Source organism: Oenanthe melanoleuca, chromosome 25, assembly GCF_029582105.1.
Source record: "Oenanthe melanoleuca isolate GR-GAL-2019-014 chromosome 25, OMel1.0, whole genome shotgun sequence".
Taxonomy (NCBI): domain Eukaryota; kingdom Metazoa; phylum Chordata; class Aves; order Passeriformes; family Muscicapidae; genus Oenanthe; species Oenanthe melanoleuca.
Window position 1 is genome coordinate 8,099,802 of NC_079358.1, and position 17,773 is coordinate 8,117,574.

Consider the following 17,773-nt stretch of genomic DNA (forward strand, 5'->3'; position numbering starts at 1 on the left):
GGACCTGCTGGGGATCACCCCAAAAATCCCCAAAAATCCCCAAAAATCCCAGTGTGGGATTGTCCCTGTGGGACCTGCTGGGGATCACCCCAAAAATCCCCAAAAATCCCCAAAAATCCCAGTGTGGGATTGTCCCTGTGACCTTGGGGTCTGCTGGGTTTTGGGATCACCCCAGATCTGTGGGATGGGATCTCTGGGGTTTGGGATCACCCCAGATGTGTGGGATGGGATCTCTGGATTTGGGATCACCCCAAATCTGTGGGATGGGATCTCTGGATTTGGGATCACCCCAAATCTGTGGGATTGGATATTTGGGATCACCCCAGATCTGTGGGATTGGATCTCTGGATTTGGGATCACCCCAAATCTGTGGGATGGGATCTCTGGATTTGGGATCACCCCAAATCTGTGGGATTGGATCTCTCAGCTTTAGGATCACCCCAGATCTGTGGGATTGGATCTCTGGGGTTTGGGATCACCCCAAATCTGTGGGATGGGATCTTTGGGGTTTGGGATCACCCCAAATCTGTGGGATTGGATCTTTGGATTTGGGATCACCCCAAATCTGTGGGATTGGATCTCTGGATTTGGGATCACCCCAAATCTGTGGGATTGGATCTCTCAGCTTTAGGATCACCCCAGATCTGTGGGATTGGATCTCTGGGGTTTGGGATCACCCCAAATCTGTGGGATGGGATCTTTGGGGTTTGGGATCACCCCAAATCTGTGGGATTGGATCTTTGGATTTGGGATCACCCCAAATCTGTGGGATTGGATCTCTGGATTTGGGATCACCCCAGATCTTTGTGATTGGATCTTTGGGGTTTGGGATCACCCCAAATCTGTGGGATGGGATCTCTCAGCTTTAGGATCACCCCAGATCTGTGGGATGGGATCTCTGGGGTTTGGGATCACCCCAAATCTGTGGGATTGGATATTTGGGATCACCCCAGATCTGTGGGATGGGATCTCTGGATTTGGGATCACACCAGATCTTTGTGATTGGATCTCTGGGGTTTGGGATCACCCCAAATCTGTGGGATTGGATCTCTGGGGTTTGGGATCACACCAAGTCTGTGGGATTGGATCTTTGGGGTTTGGGATCACCCCAGATCTGTGGGATTGGATCTTTGGGGTTTGGGATCACCCCAGATCTGTGGGATGGGATCTCTCAGCTTTAGGATCACCCCAGATCTGTGGGATTGGATATTTGGGATCACCCCAGATCTGTGGGATCCCCCAAAACCTCCCCCATACCCCCCAGGTGATCCGGAGGGGCTGGCTCACCATCAACAACCTTTGCTGGGTTTGGGATCACTCCAAATCTTTGGGATTGGATCTTTGGGGTTTGGGATCACCCCAGATCTGTGGGATGGGACCTCTCAGCTTTAGGATCACCCCAGATCTGTGGGATTGGATCTCTGGGGTTTGGGATCACCCCAGATCTGTGGGATGGAATCTCTCAGCTTTAGGATCACCCCAGATCTGTGGGATGGGATCTTTGGGATTTGGGATCACACCAGATCTTTGTGATTGGATCTCTGGGATTTGGGATCACCCCAAATCTGTGGGATGGGATCTTTGGGGTTTGGGATCACCCCAAATCTGTGGGATGGGATCTCTGGATTTGGGATCACCCCAGATCTTTGTGATTGGATCTCTGGATTTGGGATCACCACAAATCTGTGGGATGGGATCTCTCAGCTTTAGGATCACCCCAGATCTGTGGGATGGGATCTCTGGATTTGGGATCACCCCAAATCTGTGGGATTGGATCTTTGGGGTTTGGGATCACCCCAGATGTGTGGGATTGGATCTCTGGATTTGGGATCACCCCAGATGTGTGGGATGGGATCTTTGGGGTTTGGGATCACCCCAAATCTGTGGGATGGGATCTCTCAGCTTTAGGATCACCCCAGATGTGTGGGATCCTCCAAAACCTCCCCCATACCCCCCAGGTGATCCGGAGGGGCTGGCTCACCATCAACAACCTTTGCTGGGTTTGGGATCACCCCAGATGTGTGGGATTGGATCTTTGGGGTTTGGGATCACCCCAGATCTGTGGGATGGGATCTCTGGATTTGGGATCACCCCAAATCTGTGGGATGGGATCTCTGGATTTGGGATCACCCCAAATCTGTGGGATGGGATCTCTGGATTTGGGATCACCCCAGATCTTTGTGATTGGATCTTTGGGGTTTGGGATCACCCCAGATCTGTGGGATCCCCCAAAACCTCCCCCATACCCCCCAGGTGATCCGGAGGGGCTGGCTCACCATCAACAACATCAGCATCATGAAGGGAGGCTCCAAGGAATATTGGTTTGTGCTGACAGCAGAGTCCCTGTCCTGGTACAAGGACGAGGAGGTGAGGGGGGAAATGGGGAAAAATGGGAAACGGGGAAAATGGGGAAAAATGGGAGAAAAATGGGGAAAAATGGGAGAAAAAATGGGAAAACTGGGGGGAAATGGGAGAAAAATGGGAAATTTGGGGGGGAAATGGGGGAAAATGGGGGAAAACTGGGAATTTGGGGGGGGAAATTTGGGGATATGGGGGGAAAAATGGGAATTTGGGTGAAAAATGGGGGGAAATTTGGCGGAAAATGCGGGAAAAAATGGGGGGAATTTGGGGGGGAAATGGGAAATTTGAGGGAAAATTTGGGGGAAAATACGGGGGGAAATGGGAATTTGGGGGGAAATGGGGGGAAAATGGGGATTTGGGGGGGAAATGGGGGAAAAATGGGGATTTGGGAGGGAAATTTGGGGGGAAATGGGGGGGAATTTGGGGATATGGGGAGAAAAAAATGGGAATTTGGGGGAAAATGGGAATTTGGGTGAAAAATGGGGGGAAACTTGGGGGAAAATTTGGGGGAAAATATGGGGGAAATGGGAATTTGGGGGGAAATGGGGGGAAAATGGGGATTTGGGGGGGAAATTTGGGGGAAAATGGGGGGGAATTTGGGGATATGGGGGAAAAATGGGAATTTGGGGGGAAAATGGGAATTTGGGGGGGAAATTTGGGGGAAAATGCAGGGAAAAGTGGGGGGAATTTGGGGGGGAAAAATGGGAAATTTGAGGGAAAATTTGGGGGAAAATTTGGGGGGAAATGGGAATTTGGGGGGAAATGGGGGAAAAATGGGGATTTGGGGGGAAGTGGGGGAAAAATGGGGATTTGGGGGGGAAATTTGGGGGGAAATGGGGGGGAATTTGGGGATATGGGGGGAAAAATGGGAATTTGGGGGAAAATGGGAATTTGGGTGAAAAATGGGGGGAAATTTGGGGGAAAATGCGGAGAAAAGTGGGGGGAAAATGGGAAATTTGAGGGAAAATTTGGGGGAAAATTTGGGGGAAAATATGAGGGAAATGGGAATTTGGGGGAAAATGGGGGGAAAATCGGGATTTGGAGGAAAATGAGGGGAAAAGTAAGAATTTGGGGGGGAAATTGGGATTTGGGGAAAATGGGGAAAAAATGGAAATTTGGGGGAAAATTTGGGGGGAAATTGGGCTTTGGGGGGAAATGGGGGGAAAAATGGGGATTTGGGGTTCCAGACACAAAAATGGGGTTAAGGGAGGGAATTTGGAATCTGCAGTTCCCAAATTCAGGGAATTCATGCCTGGGATGTTTTCAAAATTTAGGGAATTCATCCCTGGGACCTTTCCCAGTGGGATTTTGGGGTCTGGAATTCCCAAATCCAGGGAATTCTTCCCTGGGACCTTTCCCAAATTTAGGGAATTTCCAAACTCAGGGAGTTGATCCCTGGGACCTTTCCCAGTGGGATTTTGGGGTCTGGAATTCCCAAATCCAGGGAATTCATCCCTGGGACCTTTCCCAAATTTAGGGAATTTCCAAATTCAGGGAATTGATCCCTGGGACCTTTCCCAGTGGGATTTTGGGGTCTGGAATTCCCAAATCCAGGGAATTCTTCCCTGGGACCTTTCCCAAATTTAGGGAATTTCCAAATTCAGGGAGTTGATCCCTGGGACCTTTCCCAGTGGGATTTTGGTCCCTGAAATCCCCAGACTCAGGGAATTCCCAAACTCAGGGAGTTGATTCCTGGGACCTTTCCCAGTGGGATTTTGGGGTCTGGAATTCCAAATTCAGGGAATTCATCCCTGGGACCTTTCCCAAATTTAGGGAATTTCCAAATTCAGGGATTTGATCCCTGGAACCTTTCCCAGTGGGATTTTGGTCCCTGGGATCCCCAGACTCAGGGAATTCCCAAATTAAGGGAGTTGATCCCTGGAACCTTTCCCAGTGGGATTTTGGGGTCTGGAATTCCCAAATCCAGGGAATTCATCCCTGGGACCTTTCCCAAACTCAGGGAATTCCCAAACTCAGGGAATTGATCCCTGGGACCTTTCCCAGTGGGATTTTGGGGTCTGGAATTCCAAATTCAGGGAGTTGATCCATGGGACCTTTCCCAGTGGGATTTTGGGGTCTGGAATTCCCAAATTCAGGGAGTTGATCCCTGGAACCTTTCCCAGTGGGATTTTGGGGTCTGGAATCCCCAAATTCAGGGAATTCATCCCTGGGACCTTTCCCAAATTTAGGGAATTCCCAAATTCAGGGAATTCATCCCTGGGGCCTTTCCCAGTGGGATTTTGGAGTCTGGAATTCCAAATTCAGGGAATTCATCCCTGGGACCTTTCCCAAATTTAGGGAATTTCCAAATTCAGGGAATTGATCCCTGGGACCTTTCCCAGTGGGATTTTTGGTCCCTGGGATCCCCAAACTCAGGGAATTCCCAAATTCAGGGAATTGATCCCTGGGACCTTTCCCAAATTCAGGGAGTTGATCCCTGGGACCTTTCCCAGTGGGATTTTGGGGTCTGGAATCCCCAGACTCAGGGAATTCCCAAATTCAGGGAATTCATCCCTGGAACCTTTCCCAGTGGGATTTTGGGGTCTGGAATTCCAAATTCAGGGAATTCATCCCTGGAACCTTTCCCAGTGGGATTTTGGAGTCTGGAATTCCAAATCCAGGGAATTCATCCCTGGGACCTTTCCCAAACTCAGGGAATTGATCCCTGGGACCTTTCCCAGTGGGATTTTGGGGTCTGGAATCCCCAAATTCAGGGAGTTGATCCCTGGGACCTTTCCCAGTGGGATTTTTGGTCCCTGGAATCCCCAGACTCAGGGAATTCCCAATTTCAGGGAATTCATCCCTGGGGCCTTTCCCAGTGGGATTTTGGAGTCTGGAATTCCAAATTCAGGGAATTCATCCCTGGGGCCTTTCCCAGTGGGATTTTGGGGTCTGGAATTCCAAATTCAGGGAATTCATCCCTGGGACCTTTCCCAAATTTAGGGAATTCCCAAATTCAGGGAATTAATCCCTGGGACCTTTCCCAGTGGGATTTTGGGGTCTGGAATCCCCAAATTCAGGGAGTTGATCCCTGGGACCTTTCCCAGTGGGATTTTTGGTCCCTGGAATCCCCAGACTCAGGGAATTCCCAGTTTCAGGGAATTCATCCCTGGGGCCTTTCCCAGTGGGATTTTGGAGTCTGGAATTCCAAATTCAGGGAATTCATCCCTGGGGCCTTTCCCAGTGGGATTTTGGAGTCTGGAATTCCAAATCCAGGGAATTCATCCCTGGGACCTTTCCCAAATTTAGGGAATTCCCAAACTCAGGGATTTGATCCCTGGGACCTTTCCCAGTGGGATTTTGGTCCCTGGGATCCCCAGACTCAGGGAATTCCCAAACTCAGGGAATTGATCCATGGGCCCTTTCCCAGTGGGATTTTTGGTCCCTGGGATCCCCAGACTCAGGGAATTCCCAAATCCCTCCCAGGAAAAGGAGAAGAAGTACATGCTGCCCCTGGACAACCTGAAGATCAGGGATGTGGAGAAGGGATTCATGTCCACCAAGCACATCTTTGCCATCTTCAACACGGAGCAGAGGTGGGGGATCCAGATTTGGGGCTCCCCCTCTCCCCCTGTCCTGCCCCCAGCTCCTCCTGGAGCCCCCAGAGGGGCAGGGAGAGGAGCAGGGGCTGGAATTTGGGGTGATTCCCAAAGGGTTTGGGGTGTTTGGGGTGTTCCCAGAGGGGTTTGGGGTGATTCCCAAAGGGTTTGGGGTGTTTGGGATGGTTCTCTGGGGTACTGGGGGCGTTCCCAGAGGGGTTTGGGGTGATTCCTGCAGGATTTGGGGTGTTTGGGGCATTCCCAGTGAGGTTTGGGGTGATTCCTGCAGGATTTGGGGTGTTTGGGGTGTTCCCAGAGGGGTTCAGGGTAATTCCTGCTAAATTTGGGGTGTTTTTTACAGGATTTAGGGAGTTTGGGGCGTTCCCAGAAAGGTTTGGGGTGATTCCTGCAGGGTTTGGGGAGTTTGGGGCATTCCCAGAGGAATTTGGGGTGATTCCTGCAGGGTTTGGGGTGTTTGGGGCATTCCATGGGGCACTGGAAGTGTTTCCCAAGGAATTTGGGGTGTTCCCAGAGGAGTTTGGGGTGATTCCCAAAGGGTTTGGGGTGTTTGGGATGGTTCTCTGGGGTACTGGGGGTGTTCCCAGAGGGGTTGGGGTGATTCCTGCAGGATTTGGGGTGTTTGGGGTGTTCCCAGTGAGGTTTGGGGTGATTCCTGCAGGATTTGGGGTGTTTGGGGTGTTCCCAGAGGGGTTTGGGGTTATTCCTGCAGGGTTTGGGGTGTTTGGGGCATTCCATGGGGCACTGGAAGTGTTTCCCAAGGAATTTGAGGTGATCCCTGCAGGATTTGGGGTGTTTGGGGTGTTCCCAGAGGGGTTCAGGGTAATTCCTGCTGAATTTGGGGTGTTTGGGGTGTTCCCATAGGGGTTTGGGGTGATTCCTGCAGGATTTAGGGAGTTTCTTACAGGATTTGGGGTGTTTGGGGCGTTCCCAGTGAGGTTTGGGGTGATCCCTGCAGGATTTGGGGTGTTCCCAGAGGGATTCAGGGTAATTCCTGCTGAATTTGGGTTGTTTTTTACAGGATTTAGGGAGTTTGGGGTGTTCCCAGTGAGGTTTGGGGTGATTCCTGCAGGATTTGGGGTGTTTTTTACAGGATTTAGGGAGTTTGGGGCATTCCCAGTGAGGTTTGAGGTGATTCCTGCAGGGTTTGGGGAGTTTCTTACAGGATTTGGGGTGTTTGGGGCGTTCTCAGTGAGGTTTGGGGTGATTCCTGCAGGGTTTGGGGAATTTGGGGCATTCCATGGGGCACTGGAAGTGTTTCCCAAGGAATTTGAGGTGATTCTTGCAGGATTTGAGGAGTTTGGGATGGTTCTCTGGGGTACTGGATGTGTTCCCAGAGGGGTTCAGGGTAATTCCTGCTGAATTTGGGGTGTTTTTTACAGGATTTATGGAGTTTGGGGTGTTCCCAGAGGGGTTTGGGGTGATTCCTGCAGGATTTGGGGTGTTCCATGGGCTACCAGAGGTGATTCCTACAGGATTTGGGGAGTTTCCAGCAGGATTTTGGGAGTTTGGGGCATTCCTTGGGGTACTGGAGGTATTTCCAGAGGAATTTGGGGGTGTTTTCTGCAGGATTTGGGGAGTTTGGGGTGTTCTATGAGGTACTGGAGGTATTTCCAGAGGAATTTGGGGTGTTTCCCAGAGGGTTTTGGGGTGTTCCATGGGGTACCAAAGGTGTTTTTTCCAAGGAATTTTTGGGTCTTTCCTGAAGAATTTAGGGAGTTTGGAGTGTTCCCAGAGGAATTTGGGATGTTCCCTGCAGGATTTGGGGAGTTTGGGGTGTTCCCAGAGGAATTTGGGGTGTTTAGGGTGATCCCTGGGGCACTGGAGGTGATTCCTGCAGGAATTGGGATTCCCACTTCATTCCCACTGGCATTCCATGAAGATTTTGGGAAGATTTTTGGGATTTGGGGTCTCCCTGCCACCTCCCCCTCCTCTCCCTGGAGGATTTTTGGGATTTGGGGTCTCCCTACCACCCCAGCCCCTCCTCTCCCTGGGGGATTTTTGGGATTTGGTGTCTCCCTGCCATCCCTGCCCCTCCTCTCCCTGGAGGATTTTTGGGATTTGGGGTCTCCCTACCACCTCCCCCTCCTCTCCCTGGGGGATTTTTGGGATTTGGGGTCTCCCTGCCATTCCAGCCCCTCCTCTCCCTGGGGGATTTTTGGGATTTGGGGTCTCCCTGCCATTCCAGCCCCTCCTACCCTTGGAGGATTTTTGGGATTTGGGGTCTCCCTGCCATCCCAGCCCCTGTGGGATTTTTGGGATTTGGGGTCTCCCTGCCATCCCAGCCCCTCCTCTCCCTGGAGGATTTTTGGGATTTGGGGTCTCCCTGCCACCTCCCCCTCCTACCCCTGGGGGATTTTTGGGATTTGGGGTCTCCCTGCTATCCCTCCCCCTTCTCTCCCTGGGGGATTTTTGGGATTTGGGGTCTCCCTGCCATTCCAGCCCCTCCTACCCTTGGAGGATTTTTGGGATTTGGGGTCTCCCTGCCATCCCAGCCCCTGTGGGATTTTTGGGATTTGGGGTCTCCCTGCCATTCCAGCCCCTCCTATCCCTGTGGGATTTTTGGGATTTGGGGTCTCCCTGCCATCCCTGCCCCTCCCCTCCCCGGAGGATTTTTGGGATTTGGGGTCTCCCTGCCCCTCCTCTCCCTGGAGGATTTTTGGGATTTGGGGTCTCCCTACCACCTCCCCCTCCTACTCCTGGGGGATTTTTGGGATTTGGGGTCTCCCTGCCATTCCAGCCCCTCCTACCCCTGGAGGATTTTTGGGATTTGGGGTCTCCCTGCCCCTCCTCTCCCTGGAGGATTTTTGGGATTTGGGGTCTCCCTACCACCTCCCCCTCCTCTCCCTGGGGGATTTTTGGGATTTGGGGTCTCCCTGCCACCTCCCCCTCCTCTCCCTGGAGGATTTTTGGGATTTGGGGTCTCCCTGCCATTCCAGCCCCTCCTCTCCCTGGGGGATTTTTGGGATTTGGGGTCTCCCTGCCATCCCTACTCCTGGGGGATTTTTGGGATTTGGGGTCTCCCTGCCATCCCTACCCCTGGGGGATTTTTGGGATTTGGGGTCTCCCTACCACCTCCCCCTCCTACCCTTGGAGGATTTTTGGGATTTGGGGTCTCCCTGCCATCCCTATCCCTGGGGGATTTTTGGGATTTGGGGTCTCCCTGCCATCCCTATCCCTGGGGGATTTTTGGGATTTGGGGGTCTCCCTGCCATTCCAGCCCTTCCTACCCCTGGGGGATTTTTGGGATTTGGGGTCTCCCTGCCACCTCCCCCTCCTTTCCCTGGGGGATTTTTGGGATTTGGGGTCTCCCTGCCATCCCTACTCCTGGGGGATTTTTGGGATTTGGGGTCTCCCTGCCATCCCAGCCATCCCTACCCCTGGGGGATTTTTGGGATTTGGGGTCTCCCTGCCATCCCACCCCTTTTCCCCCAGGAATGTGTACAAGGACCTGAGGCAGATCGAGCTGGCCTGTGACTCCCAGGAGGACGTGGACAGCTGGAAAGCCTCGTTCCTCAGGGCTGGGGTCTACCCTGAGAAGGACCAGGTACAAAAAAAAACCCAAAAAAACCCCAAAATTCACCCCACAGCAGCTGGGACACCCCAAAAAAATGGGGACCAGGTAAAAAAATCCCCCAAAAAATCCTTAAATTGACCCCAAAGCAGCTGGGACACCCAAAAAAAAGGGGGACCAGTTAAAAAAAAAACCAAAAATTGACCCCAAAGCAGCTGGGACACCCCAAAGAAAAATGGGGACCAGGTAAAAAAAAAACCAAAAATTGACCCCACAGCAGCTGGGACACCCCAAAAAAATGGGGACCAGGTAAAAAAAAAACCAAAAATTGACCCCAAAGCAGCTGGGACACCCCAAAAAAAAAATGGGGACCAGGTAAAAAAAAAAAAAAAATTACCCCAAAGCAGCTGGGACACCCCAAAAAAATGGGGACCAGGTAAAAAAAAACCCCAAAAAATCCTCAAATTGACCCCACAGCAGCTGGGACACCCAAAAAAATGGGGACCAGGTAAAAAAAAAAACCAAAAATTGACCCCACAGCAGCTGGGACACCCCAAAGAAAATGGGGACCAGGTAAAAAAAAAACCCACAAAATCCTCAAATTGACCCCACAGCAGCTGGGACACCCCAAAAAAATGGGGACCAGGTAAAAAAAACCCCAAAAATTGACCCCAAAGCAGCTGGGACACCCCAAAAAAAAAATGGGGACCAGGTCAAAAAAAAAAAAAACCAAAAATTGACCCCACAGCAGCTGGGACACCCCCAAAAAAATTGGGGACCAGGTACAAAAACCCCCCAAAAAATCCTCAAATTGACTCCACAGCAGCTGGGACACCCCCAAAAAATTGGGGACCAGGTAAAAAAAAACCAAAAATTGACCCCAAAGCAGCTGGGACACCCCAAAGAAAAATGGGGACCAGGTAAAAAAAAAAACAAAAACTGACCCCACAGCAGCTGGGACACCCCAAAAAAAATGGGGACCAGGTAAAAAAAAAACCCAAAAATTGACCTCACAGCAGCTGGGACACCCCAAAAAAAGGGGGACCAGGTAAAAAAAAACCCAAAAAATCCTCAAATTGACCCCACAGCAGCTGGGACACCCAAAAAAAATGGGGACCAGGTACAATAACCCCCAAAAATTGACCCCAAAGCAGCTGGGACACCCAAAAAAATGGGGACCAGGTAAAAGAAACCCCAAAAATTGACCCCACAGCAGCTGGGACACCCCAAAAAAAATGGGGACCAGGTAAAAGAAACCCCAAAAATTGACCCCAAAGCAGCTGGGACACCCCCAAAAAAATGGGGACCAGGTAAAAAAAAACCCAAAAATTGACCCCAAGGCAGCTGGGACACCCCAAAAAAAATGGGGATGGGATTCCCAGGGATCCAGGATTGGTTCAATTCTTGTTTTTGCAGACTGAGAGCGAGGAGGGGGCGCAGGAAAATTCCTTTTCCATGGACCCCCAGCTGGAGAGGCAGGTGGAGACCATCCGGAACCTCGTGGATTCCTACGTGGGGATCATCAACAAATCCATCCGGGACCTGATGCCAAAGACCATCATGCACCTCATGATCAACAATGTGAGGGAAAAGGGAAATGTGGGAATGGGGTGGGGAGCAGGAAAATCCCTCTCCTGACATCCAGACTGGGGATTTTATCCACAGGGAGCTGCTGGACCCAAACAAACCCCAAACCACAAATCTCACACTAATCCTCTTTCCCAGATCGAGGATTTCATCCACAGGGAGCTGCTGGACCCAAACAAACCCGAATTCTCACACAAACCCAAAACAAACCCCAAATCTCACACTAATCCTCTTTCCCAGACCAAGGATTTCATCCACAGGGAGCTGCTGGACCCAAACAAACTCCAAATCCCAAACAAACCCCAAATTTCTGTCCCTCTCAGACCAAGGATTTCGTCCACAGGGAGCTGCTCCAGTTTGGGCCAGGCCCCAAAACAAATCCCACACAAACCCCAAATCTCACACCAATCCTATTTCAGACCAAGGATTTCATCCATGGGGAGCTGCTGGCCCCAAACAAACCCCAAATCTCACACAAACCCCAATTCTCACACAAACCCCAAATTTCTGTTCCTCTCAGACCAAGGATTTCATCCACGGGGAGCTGCTGGCGTTCCTGTACTCGAGCTCAGATCAAACCCCAAACAAACCCCAAATCTCACACAAACCCCAAATCTCACACAAACCCCAAATCTCACACAAACCCCAAATCTCACACCAATCCCATTTCAGACCAAGGATTTCATCCACGGGGAGCTGCTGCCGTTCCTGTACTCGGGCTCAGACCAGACCCCAAACAAACCCCAATTAAACCCCAAATCTCACACTAATCCCATTTCAGACCAAGGATTTCATCCACGGGGAGCTGCTGGCCCCAAACAAACCCCAAATCTCACACAAACCCTAATCTCTGTCCCTCTCAGACCAAGGATTTCATTCACAGGGAGCTGCTGCCGTTCCTGTACTCGGGCTCAGATCAAACCCCAAACAAACCCCAAATCTCACACAAACCCCAAACCAACCCTAATCTCTGTTCCTCTTAGACCAGGGATTTCATTCACAGGGAGCTGCTGGCGTTCCTGTACTCTGGCTCAGACCAGATCCCAAACAAACCCCAAATCTCACACAAACCCCAAATCTCACACAAACCCCCTTCTCCCCAGACCAAGGATTTCATCCACAGGGAGCTGCTGGCGTTCCTGTACTCTGGCTCAGACCAGATCCTAAACAAACCCCAAACAAACCCCAAATCTCACACAAACCCCCTTCTCCCCAGACCAAGGATTTCATCCACGGGGAGCTGCTGGCCCCATACAAACCCCAAATCTCACACAAACCCCAAATCTCACACAAACCCCAAATCTCACACAAACCCCAAACAAACCCCAAATCTCACACCAATCCCATTTCAGACCAAGGATTTCATCCACGGGGAGCTGCTGGCGTTCCTGTACTCGGGCTCAGACCAGACCCCAAACAAACCCCAATTAAACCCCAAATCTCACACCAATCCCATTTCAGACCAAGGATTTCATCCACGGGGAGCTGCTGCCGTTCCTGTACTCGGGCTCAGACCAGGCCAGCCTGATGGAGGAGTCCCCCGAGCAGGCGCAGCGGCGCGAGGAGATGCTGCGCATGTACCACAAACCAACCCCACACAAACCCCAAACCAGCCCCAAACCAACCCCACACAAAACCCAAACTAACCCCAAACCAGCCCCACACAAACCCCAAACTAACCCTAATCTCTGTTCCTCTCAGACCAAGGATTTCATCCACAGGGAGCTGCTGCCGTTCCTGTACTCAGGCTCAGACCAGACCCCAAACAAACCCCAAATCTCACACAAACCCCAAATCTCACACAAACCCCAAATCTCACACAAACCCCAAATCTCACACCAATCCCAAATCTCACACCAATCCCAAACAAACCCCAGTTTCTGTCCCTCTCAGACCAAGGATTTCATCCACGGGGAGCTGCTGCCGTTCCTGTACTCGAGCTCAGATCAAACCCCAAACAAACCCCAAATCTCACACAAACCCCAAACCAACCCTAATCTCTGTTCCTCTTAGACCAGGGATTTCATTCACAGGGAGCTGCGGGCGTTCCTGTACTCGGGCTCAGACCAGATCCCAAACAAACCCCAAACAAACCCCAAATCTCACACAAACCCCAAACAAGCCCCAAATCTCACACAAACCCCAATCTCTGTTCCTCCCAGACCAAGGATTTCATCCACGGGGAGCTGCTGCCGTTCCTGTACTCGGGCTCAGATCAAACCCCAAACAAACCCCAAATCTCACACAAACCCCAATCTCTGTTCCTCCCAGACCAAGGGTTTCATCCACGGGGAGCTGCTGGCCCCAAACAAACCCCAAATCTCACACTAACCCCAAACCAACCCTAATCTCTGTTCCTCTTAGACCAGGGATTTCATTCACAGGGAGCTGCTGGCGTTCCTGTACTCGGGCTCAGACCAGACCCCAAACAAACCCCAAATCTCACACAAACCCCAAATCTCACACAAACCCCCTTCTCCCCAGACCAAGGATTTCATCCACGGGGAGCTGCTGGCGTTCCTGTACTCGGGCTCGGACCAGGCCAGCCTGATGGAGGAGTCCCCCGAGCAGGCGCAGCGGCGCGAGGAGATGCTGCGCATGTACCACGCCCTGCGCGAGGCGCTCGCCATCATCGGCGACATCAGCACCAGCACCGTCAGCACCCCCGTGCCCCCCCCCGTGGACGACACCTGGCTGCAGCCCGGGGGCTCCCACAGGTGCCACGGGGGGCTTGGAAAGGGTTTGGGGGGGGTTTGAGGTGGTTTATAGAAGGGTTTGGGGGGGTTTATAAAGGGTTTGGAAAGGGCTTAGGGAGTTTGGAAACGGTTTTGGGGGGTTTGGGGGGGTTTTGGAAAGGGTTTGGGGGGTTTGGGGTGGTTTATAAAGAGTTTGGGGGTGTTTGGAAACGGTTTGGGGGGGTTTGGAAAGGATTTGAGAGGTGTTGGAAAGGGTTTGGGGGGGTTTGGGGTGGTTTGGAAAGGGTTTGGGGGGTTTGGAAAGGGTTTGGGGTGGGGTTTGGGGAGGGTTTGGGGTGGTTGGAAAGTGTTTGAGGGGGTTTATAGAAGTGTTTGGGAGGAGTTGGGGTGGTTTAGAAAGGGTTTGGGGTGGTTTGGGGTGTTTGGGGTGGTTTGGAAAGGGTTTGGGGGGTTTGGGGTGGTTTAGAAAGGGTTTGGGAGGGTTTGGAAAGGGTTTAGTGGGGTTTAGAAAGGGTTTAGGGGGTTTTGGAAAGGGTTTGAGGGGGTTTGGAAAAGGTTTGGGGGGGTTGGAAAGGGTTTGAGGGGTGTTTGAAAGGGTTTGGGGGATTGGAAAGGGTTTGGGGTGGTTTAGAAAGGGTTTGGGGGCGTTTGGAAAGGGTTTGAGGGGGGTTTGGAAGGGGTTTGGGGGGGTTTGGAAAAGGTTTGGGGGCGTTGGAAAGGGTTTGAGGGGTGTGTGAAAGGGGTTTGAGGGGTGTGTGAAAGGGTTTGGGGGGGTTTGGGAAGGGTTTGGGGGGTTTGGGGCAGTTTAGAAAGGGTTTGGGGGGGGGGGTTTTTAGAAAGGGTTTAGGGGGTTTGGAAAGGGTTTGGGGGTTTATAGAAGGGTTTGGGGTGGTTTAGAAAGGGTTTGGGGGGGTTTGGAAAGGATTTGAGGGGCTTTGGAAGGGGTTTGAGGGAGTTTGGAAAGGGTTTGGGGTGGTTTAGAAAGGGTTTGGAGGGGTTTGAGGGGGTTGGAAAGGGTTTAAGTGTGGTTTGGAAAGGGTTTAAGGGTGGTTGGAAAGTGTTTGAGGGGGTTTATAGAAGGGTTTGGGGGGAGTTGGGGTGGTTTAGAAAGGGTTTAGAAGGGTTTGGAAAGAGTTTGGGGGTGTTTGGAAAGGATTTGAGGGATTTAGAAAGGGTTTGGGGTGGTTTGGAAAGGGTTTGGGGGGAGGTTTGGAAAGAGTTGGGGGGGTTTGGGGGGGTTTGTAAAGGGTTGGGGGGGTTTGGGGTGGTTTAGAAAGGGTTTGGGGGGGTTTGGAAAGGGTTTAGGGGGGTTTGGAAAAGGTTTGGGGGGGTTGGAAAGGGTTTGAGGGGTGTGTGAAAGGGTTTGGGGGGGGTTTGGAAAGGGTTTGGGGTTTAGAAAGGGTTTGGGGGTGTTTGGAAAGGGTTTGAGGAGCTTTGGAAGGGGTTTGAGGGAGTTTGGAAAGGGTTTGGGGGGTTTATAGAAGGGTTTGGGGGGTTTGGGTTGGTTTAGAATGGGTTTGGGGGGGTTTGAGGGGGGTTGGAAAGGGTTTGGGGGGTTGGGGTGGTTTATAAAGGTTTAGGATGGTCCATGGGGTACTGGAGGTGTTTCCAGGGGAATCTCGAGTGTTCCCAGGCGGTTTGGGGTGGTCCATGGGGTAGTGGGGGGGTTTATAGAAGGGTTTGGGGCGGTTTGTAAAGGGTTTGGGGCGGTTTGGGGGTACTGAGGGGTTTATAGAAGGGTTTGGGGCGGTTTGTAAAGGGTTTGGGGCGGTTTGTAAAGGGTTTGGGGCGGTTTGGGGGTACTGAGGGGTTTATAGAAGGGTTTGGGGTGGTTTGTAAAGGGTTTGGGGCGGTTTGGGGGTACTGAGGGGTTTATAGAAGGGTTTGGGGCGGTTTGTAAAGGGTTTGGGGCGGTTTGTAAAGGGTTTGGGGCGGTTTGGGGGTACTGAGGGGTTTTTACCTCACCCTGGGGTGCCCCCCTGACGCCCCCTTTGCCCCCAGCCCCCCTCCCCAGCGCCGCCCGCCCTCGGCGCTGCCCCCCCCGGGCCGCCCCCCCTCTCTCCGCGCCCCCGCCCCGGGGCCGCCGCCGCTGCTGCCGCTGCCCGCGGGGGGCCCCGGGCCCGGCCCCGCCTTCGCCGCGCCCCCCATCCCGTCCCGCCTCGGGCCCCTGGGCGCCGCCAGCGACCCCTTCGCGGCCCCGCCCCAGATCCCGGCCCGGCCCGCCCGCGTCCCGCCGGGAATCCCGCCCGGAGTGCCCAGGTGAGGGGGACGGGAGGGAGGGGAGGGGAGGGGATGGGATGGGATAATGGGATGGGATGGGATGGGATGGGATGGGATGGGATGGGATGGGATGGGATGGGATGGGATGGGATGGGATGGGATGGGATGGGATAATGGGATGGGATGGGATAATGGGATGGGATGGGATGGGATGGGATAATGGGATGGGATGGGATAATGGGATGGGATAATGGGATAATGGGATGGGCTGGGGTATACTGGGATGGGCTGGGGTACACTGGGATGGACTGGGATCACACTGGGATGGGCTGGGGGAAGACTGGGATGGGCTGGGGTACACTGGGATCCACTGGGATGGGCTGGGATTACACTGGGGGAACACTGGAATGGGTTGGGATCCATTTGGATCACTGGGATCCACTGGGGTCACACTGGGATTCACTGGGATCCATTGGGGTCACACTGGGATTGCCTGGGGTACACTGGGGGCACACTGGGATGGGCTGGGGTACACTGGGGGTACACTGGGTCCCACTGGGATCCATTTGGGTCACACTGGGGTCACACTGGGTCCCACTGGGATCCATTTGGGTCCCACTAGGTCCCACTGGGGTCCTGCTGGGGATCCTGAGGGTCCCTCCCAAACTCTGAGCCCTCCTCTCCCCCCAGGAGACCCCCGGCGGCCCCGAACCGCCCGACCATCATCCGCCCGGCCGAGCCCTCGCTGCTGGATTAGCCCAGAGCTGCCGCGGGGCGCAGGGATCCGCGGGGTCCGAGGGGTCTGTGGGGTCTATGGGATCTGTGGGGGGTCTGTGGGATCTGTGGGACCCACATGATCTAGGGGATCCACTGGAATTGTGGGATCTGTGATCTACTGGATCTGTGGGGTCAGCAGGACCTGTGGGATCTGCTGCATCTCTGGGGTCCACGGGATCTATGAGATGCACAGGATCTGTGGGATTTATGGGATCTAACCCCACCCCAGGGGAAAAAACAACCCTGAGCCCAGCCAGAGCTCCCAGGGCTGATCCAAATCCTGGGGCTGATCCCGATCCCAGGGCTGATCCCAAAACTGGGCCTGATCCCAAAACGGGCTGATCCTGATCTGGGGCTGATCCCAGTCCCACGGCTGATCCCAGTCCCGGCCCCGATCCCAATCCCAATCCTGGCCTGATCCTAGGGTTGATCCCGATCCTGGCCCCAATCCCGATCCCGATCCTGGGGCTGATCCCAACCCAGGGCTGATCTCAATCCTGGGGCTGATCCCAGTCCCATGGCTGATCCCGATCCCAGCCCTGACCCTGGCCAGCGGCAGCTCCAGGGCTGATCCTGGGGCTGATCCCAATCCCGATCCCAGCCTCAATCCTGGCCCTGATCCCAGGACTGATCCTGATCCCAGTCCCAATCCCGACCCCGGCCGGTGGCATCCCCAGGGCTGATCCCAGTCCTGGGGCTGATCCTGATCCTGGTCCCAATCCTGGGGCTGATCCCAGTCCTGGAGCTGATCCCAGTCCTGGGGCTGATCCTGATCCCAATCCTGGGGCTGATCCCAGTCCTGGGGCTGATCCTGATCCCAATCCTGGGGCTGATCTCAGTCCTGGGGCTGATCCCAGTCCTGGGGCTGATCCTGATCCCAATCCTGGGGCTGATCCCAGTCCTGGGGCTGATCCTGATCCCAATCCTGATCCTGATCCCAATCCTGGGGCTGATCCCAGTCCTGGGGCTGATCCTGATCCCAATCCTGGGGCTGATCCCAGTCCTGGGGCTGATCCTGATCCCAATCCTGGGGCTGATCCCAGTCCTGGGGCTGATCTCAG

At 53.4% G+C, this 17,773-nt stretch overlaps 1 protein-coding gene and 1 long non-coding RNA gene across 4 annotated transcripts in view; one reads left to right on the forward strand and one right to left on the reverse strand.

Annotated features, from left to right (window-relative positions):
* DNM2 (dynamin 2) overlaps nt 1–16,730 on the forward strand; it is a 67,817-nt gene extending 51,087 nt beyond the window's left edge. For 2 of the 3 annotated variants that reach the window (XM_056510109.1, XM_056510110.1), the window contains 7 exons: nt 2,254–2,367; nt 5,788–5,897; nt 9,354–9,465; nt 10,849–11,013; nt 13,504–13,736; nt 15,717–15,974; nt 16,626–16,730. In XM_056510109.1, the coding sequence (XP_056366084.1) occupies nt 2,254–2,367; nt 5,788–5,897; nt 9,354–9,465; nt 10,849–11,013; nt 13,504–13,736; nt 15,717–15,974; nt 16,626–16,692 (1,059 nt within the window). In that variant the 3' untranslated portion in view covers nt 16,693–16,730. Of the gene's footprint in view, nt 1–2,253; nt 2,368–5,787; nt 5,898–9,353; nt 9,466–10,848; nt 11,014–12,371; nt 12,681–13,503; nt 13,737–15,716; nt 15,975–16,625 lie in introns of those variants that run through there. The other variant, XM_056510108.1, reaches the window with a different exon arrangement.
* On the reverse strand, nt 13,179–13,498 carry LOC130263023 (uncharacterized). Its single transcript, XR_008842280.1, has 2 exons — nt 13,468–13,498; nt 13,179–13,258 (listed from the first exon to the last, which is right to left on the reverse strand). It is a non-coding gene; the product is annotated as an uncharacterized LOC130263023 (long non-coding RNA).
* Nucleotides 16,731–17,773: the final 1,043 nt, after the last annotated feature.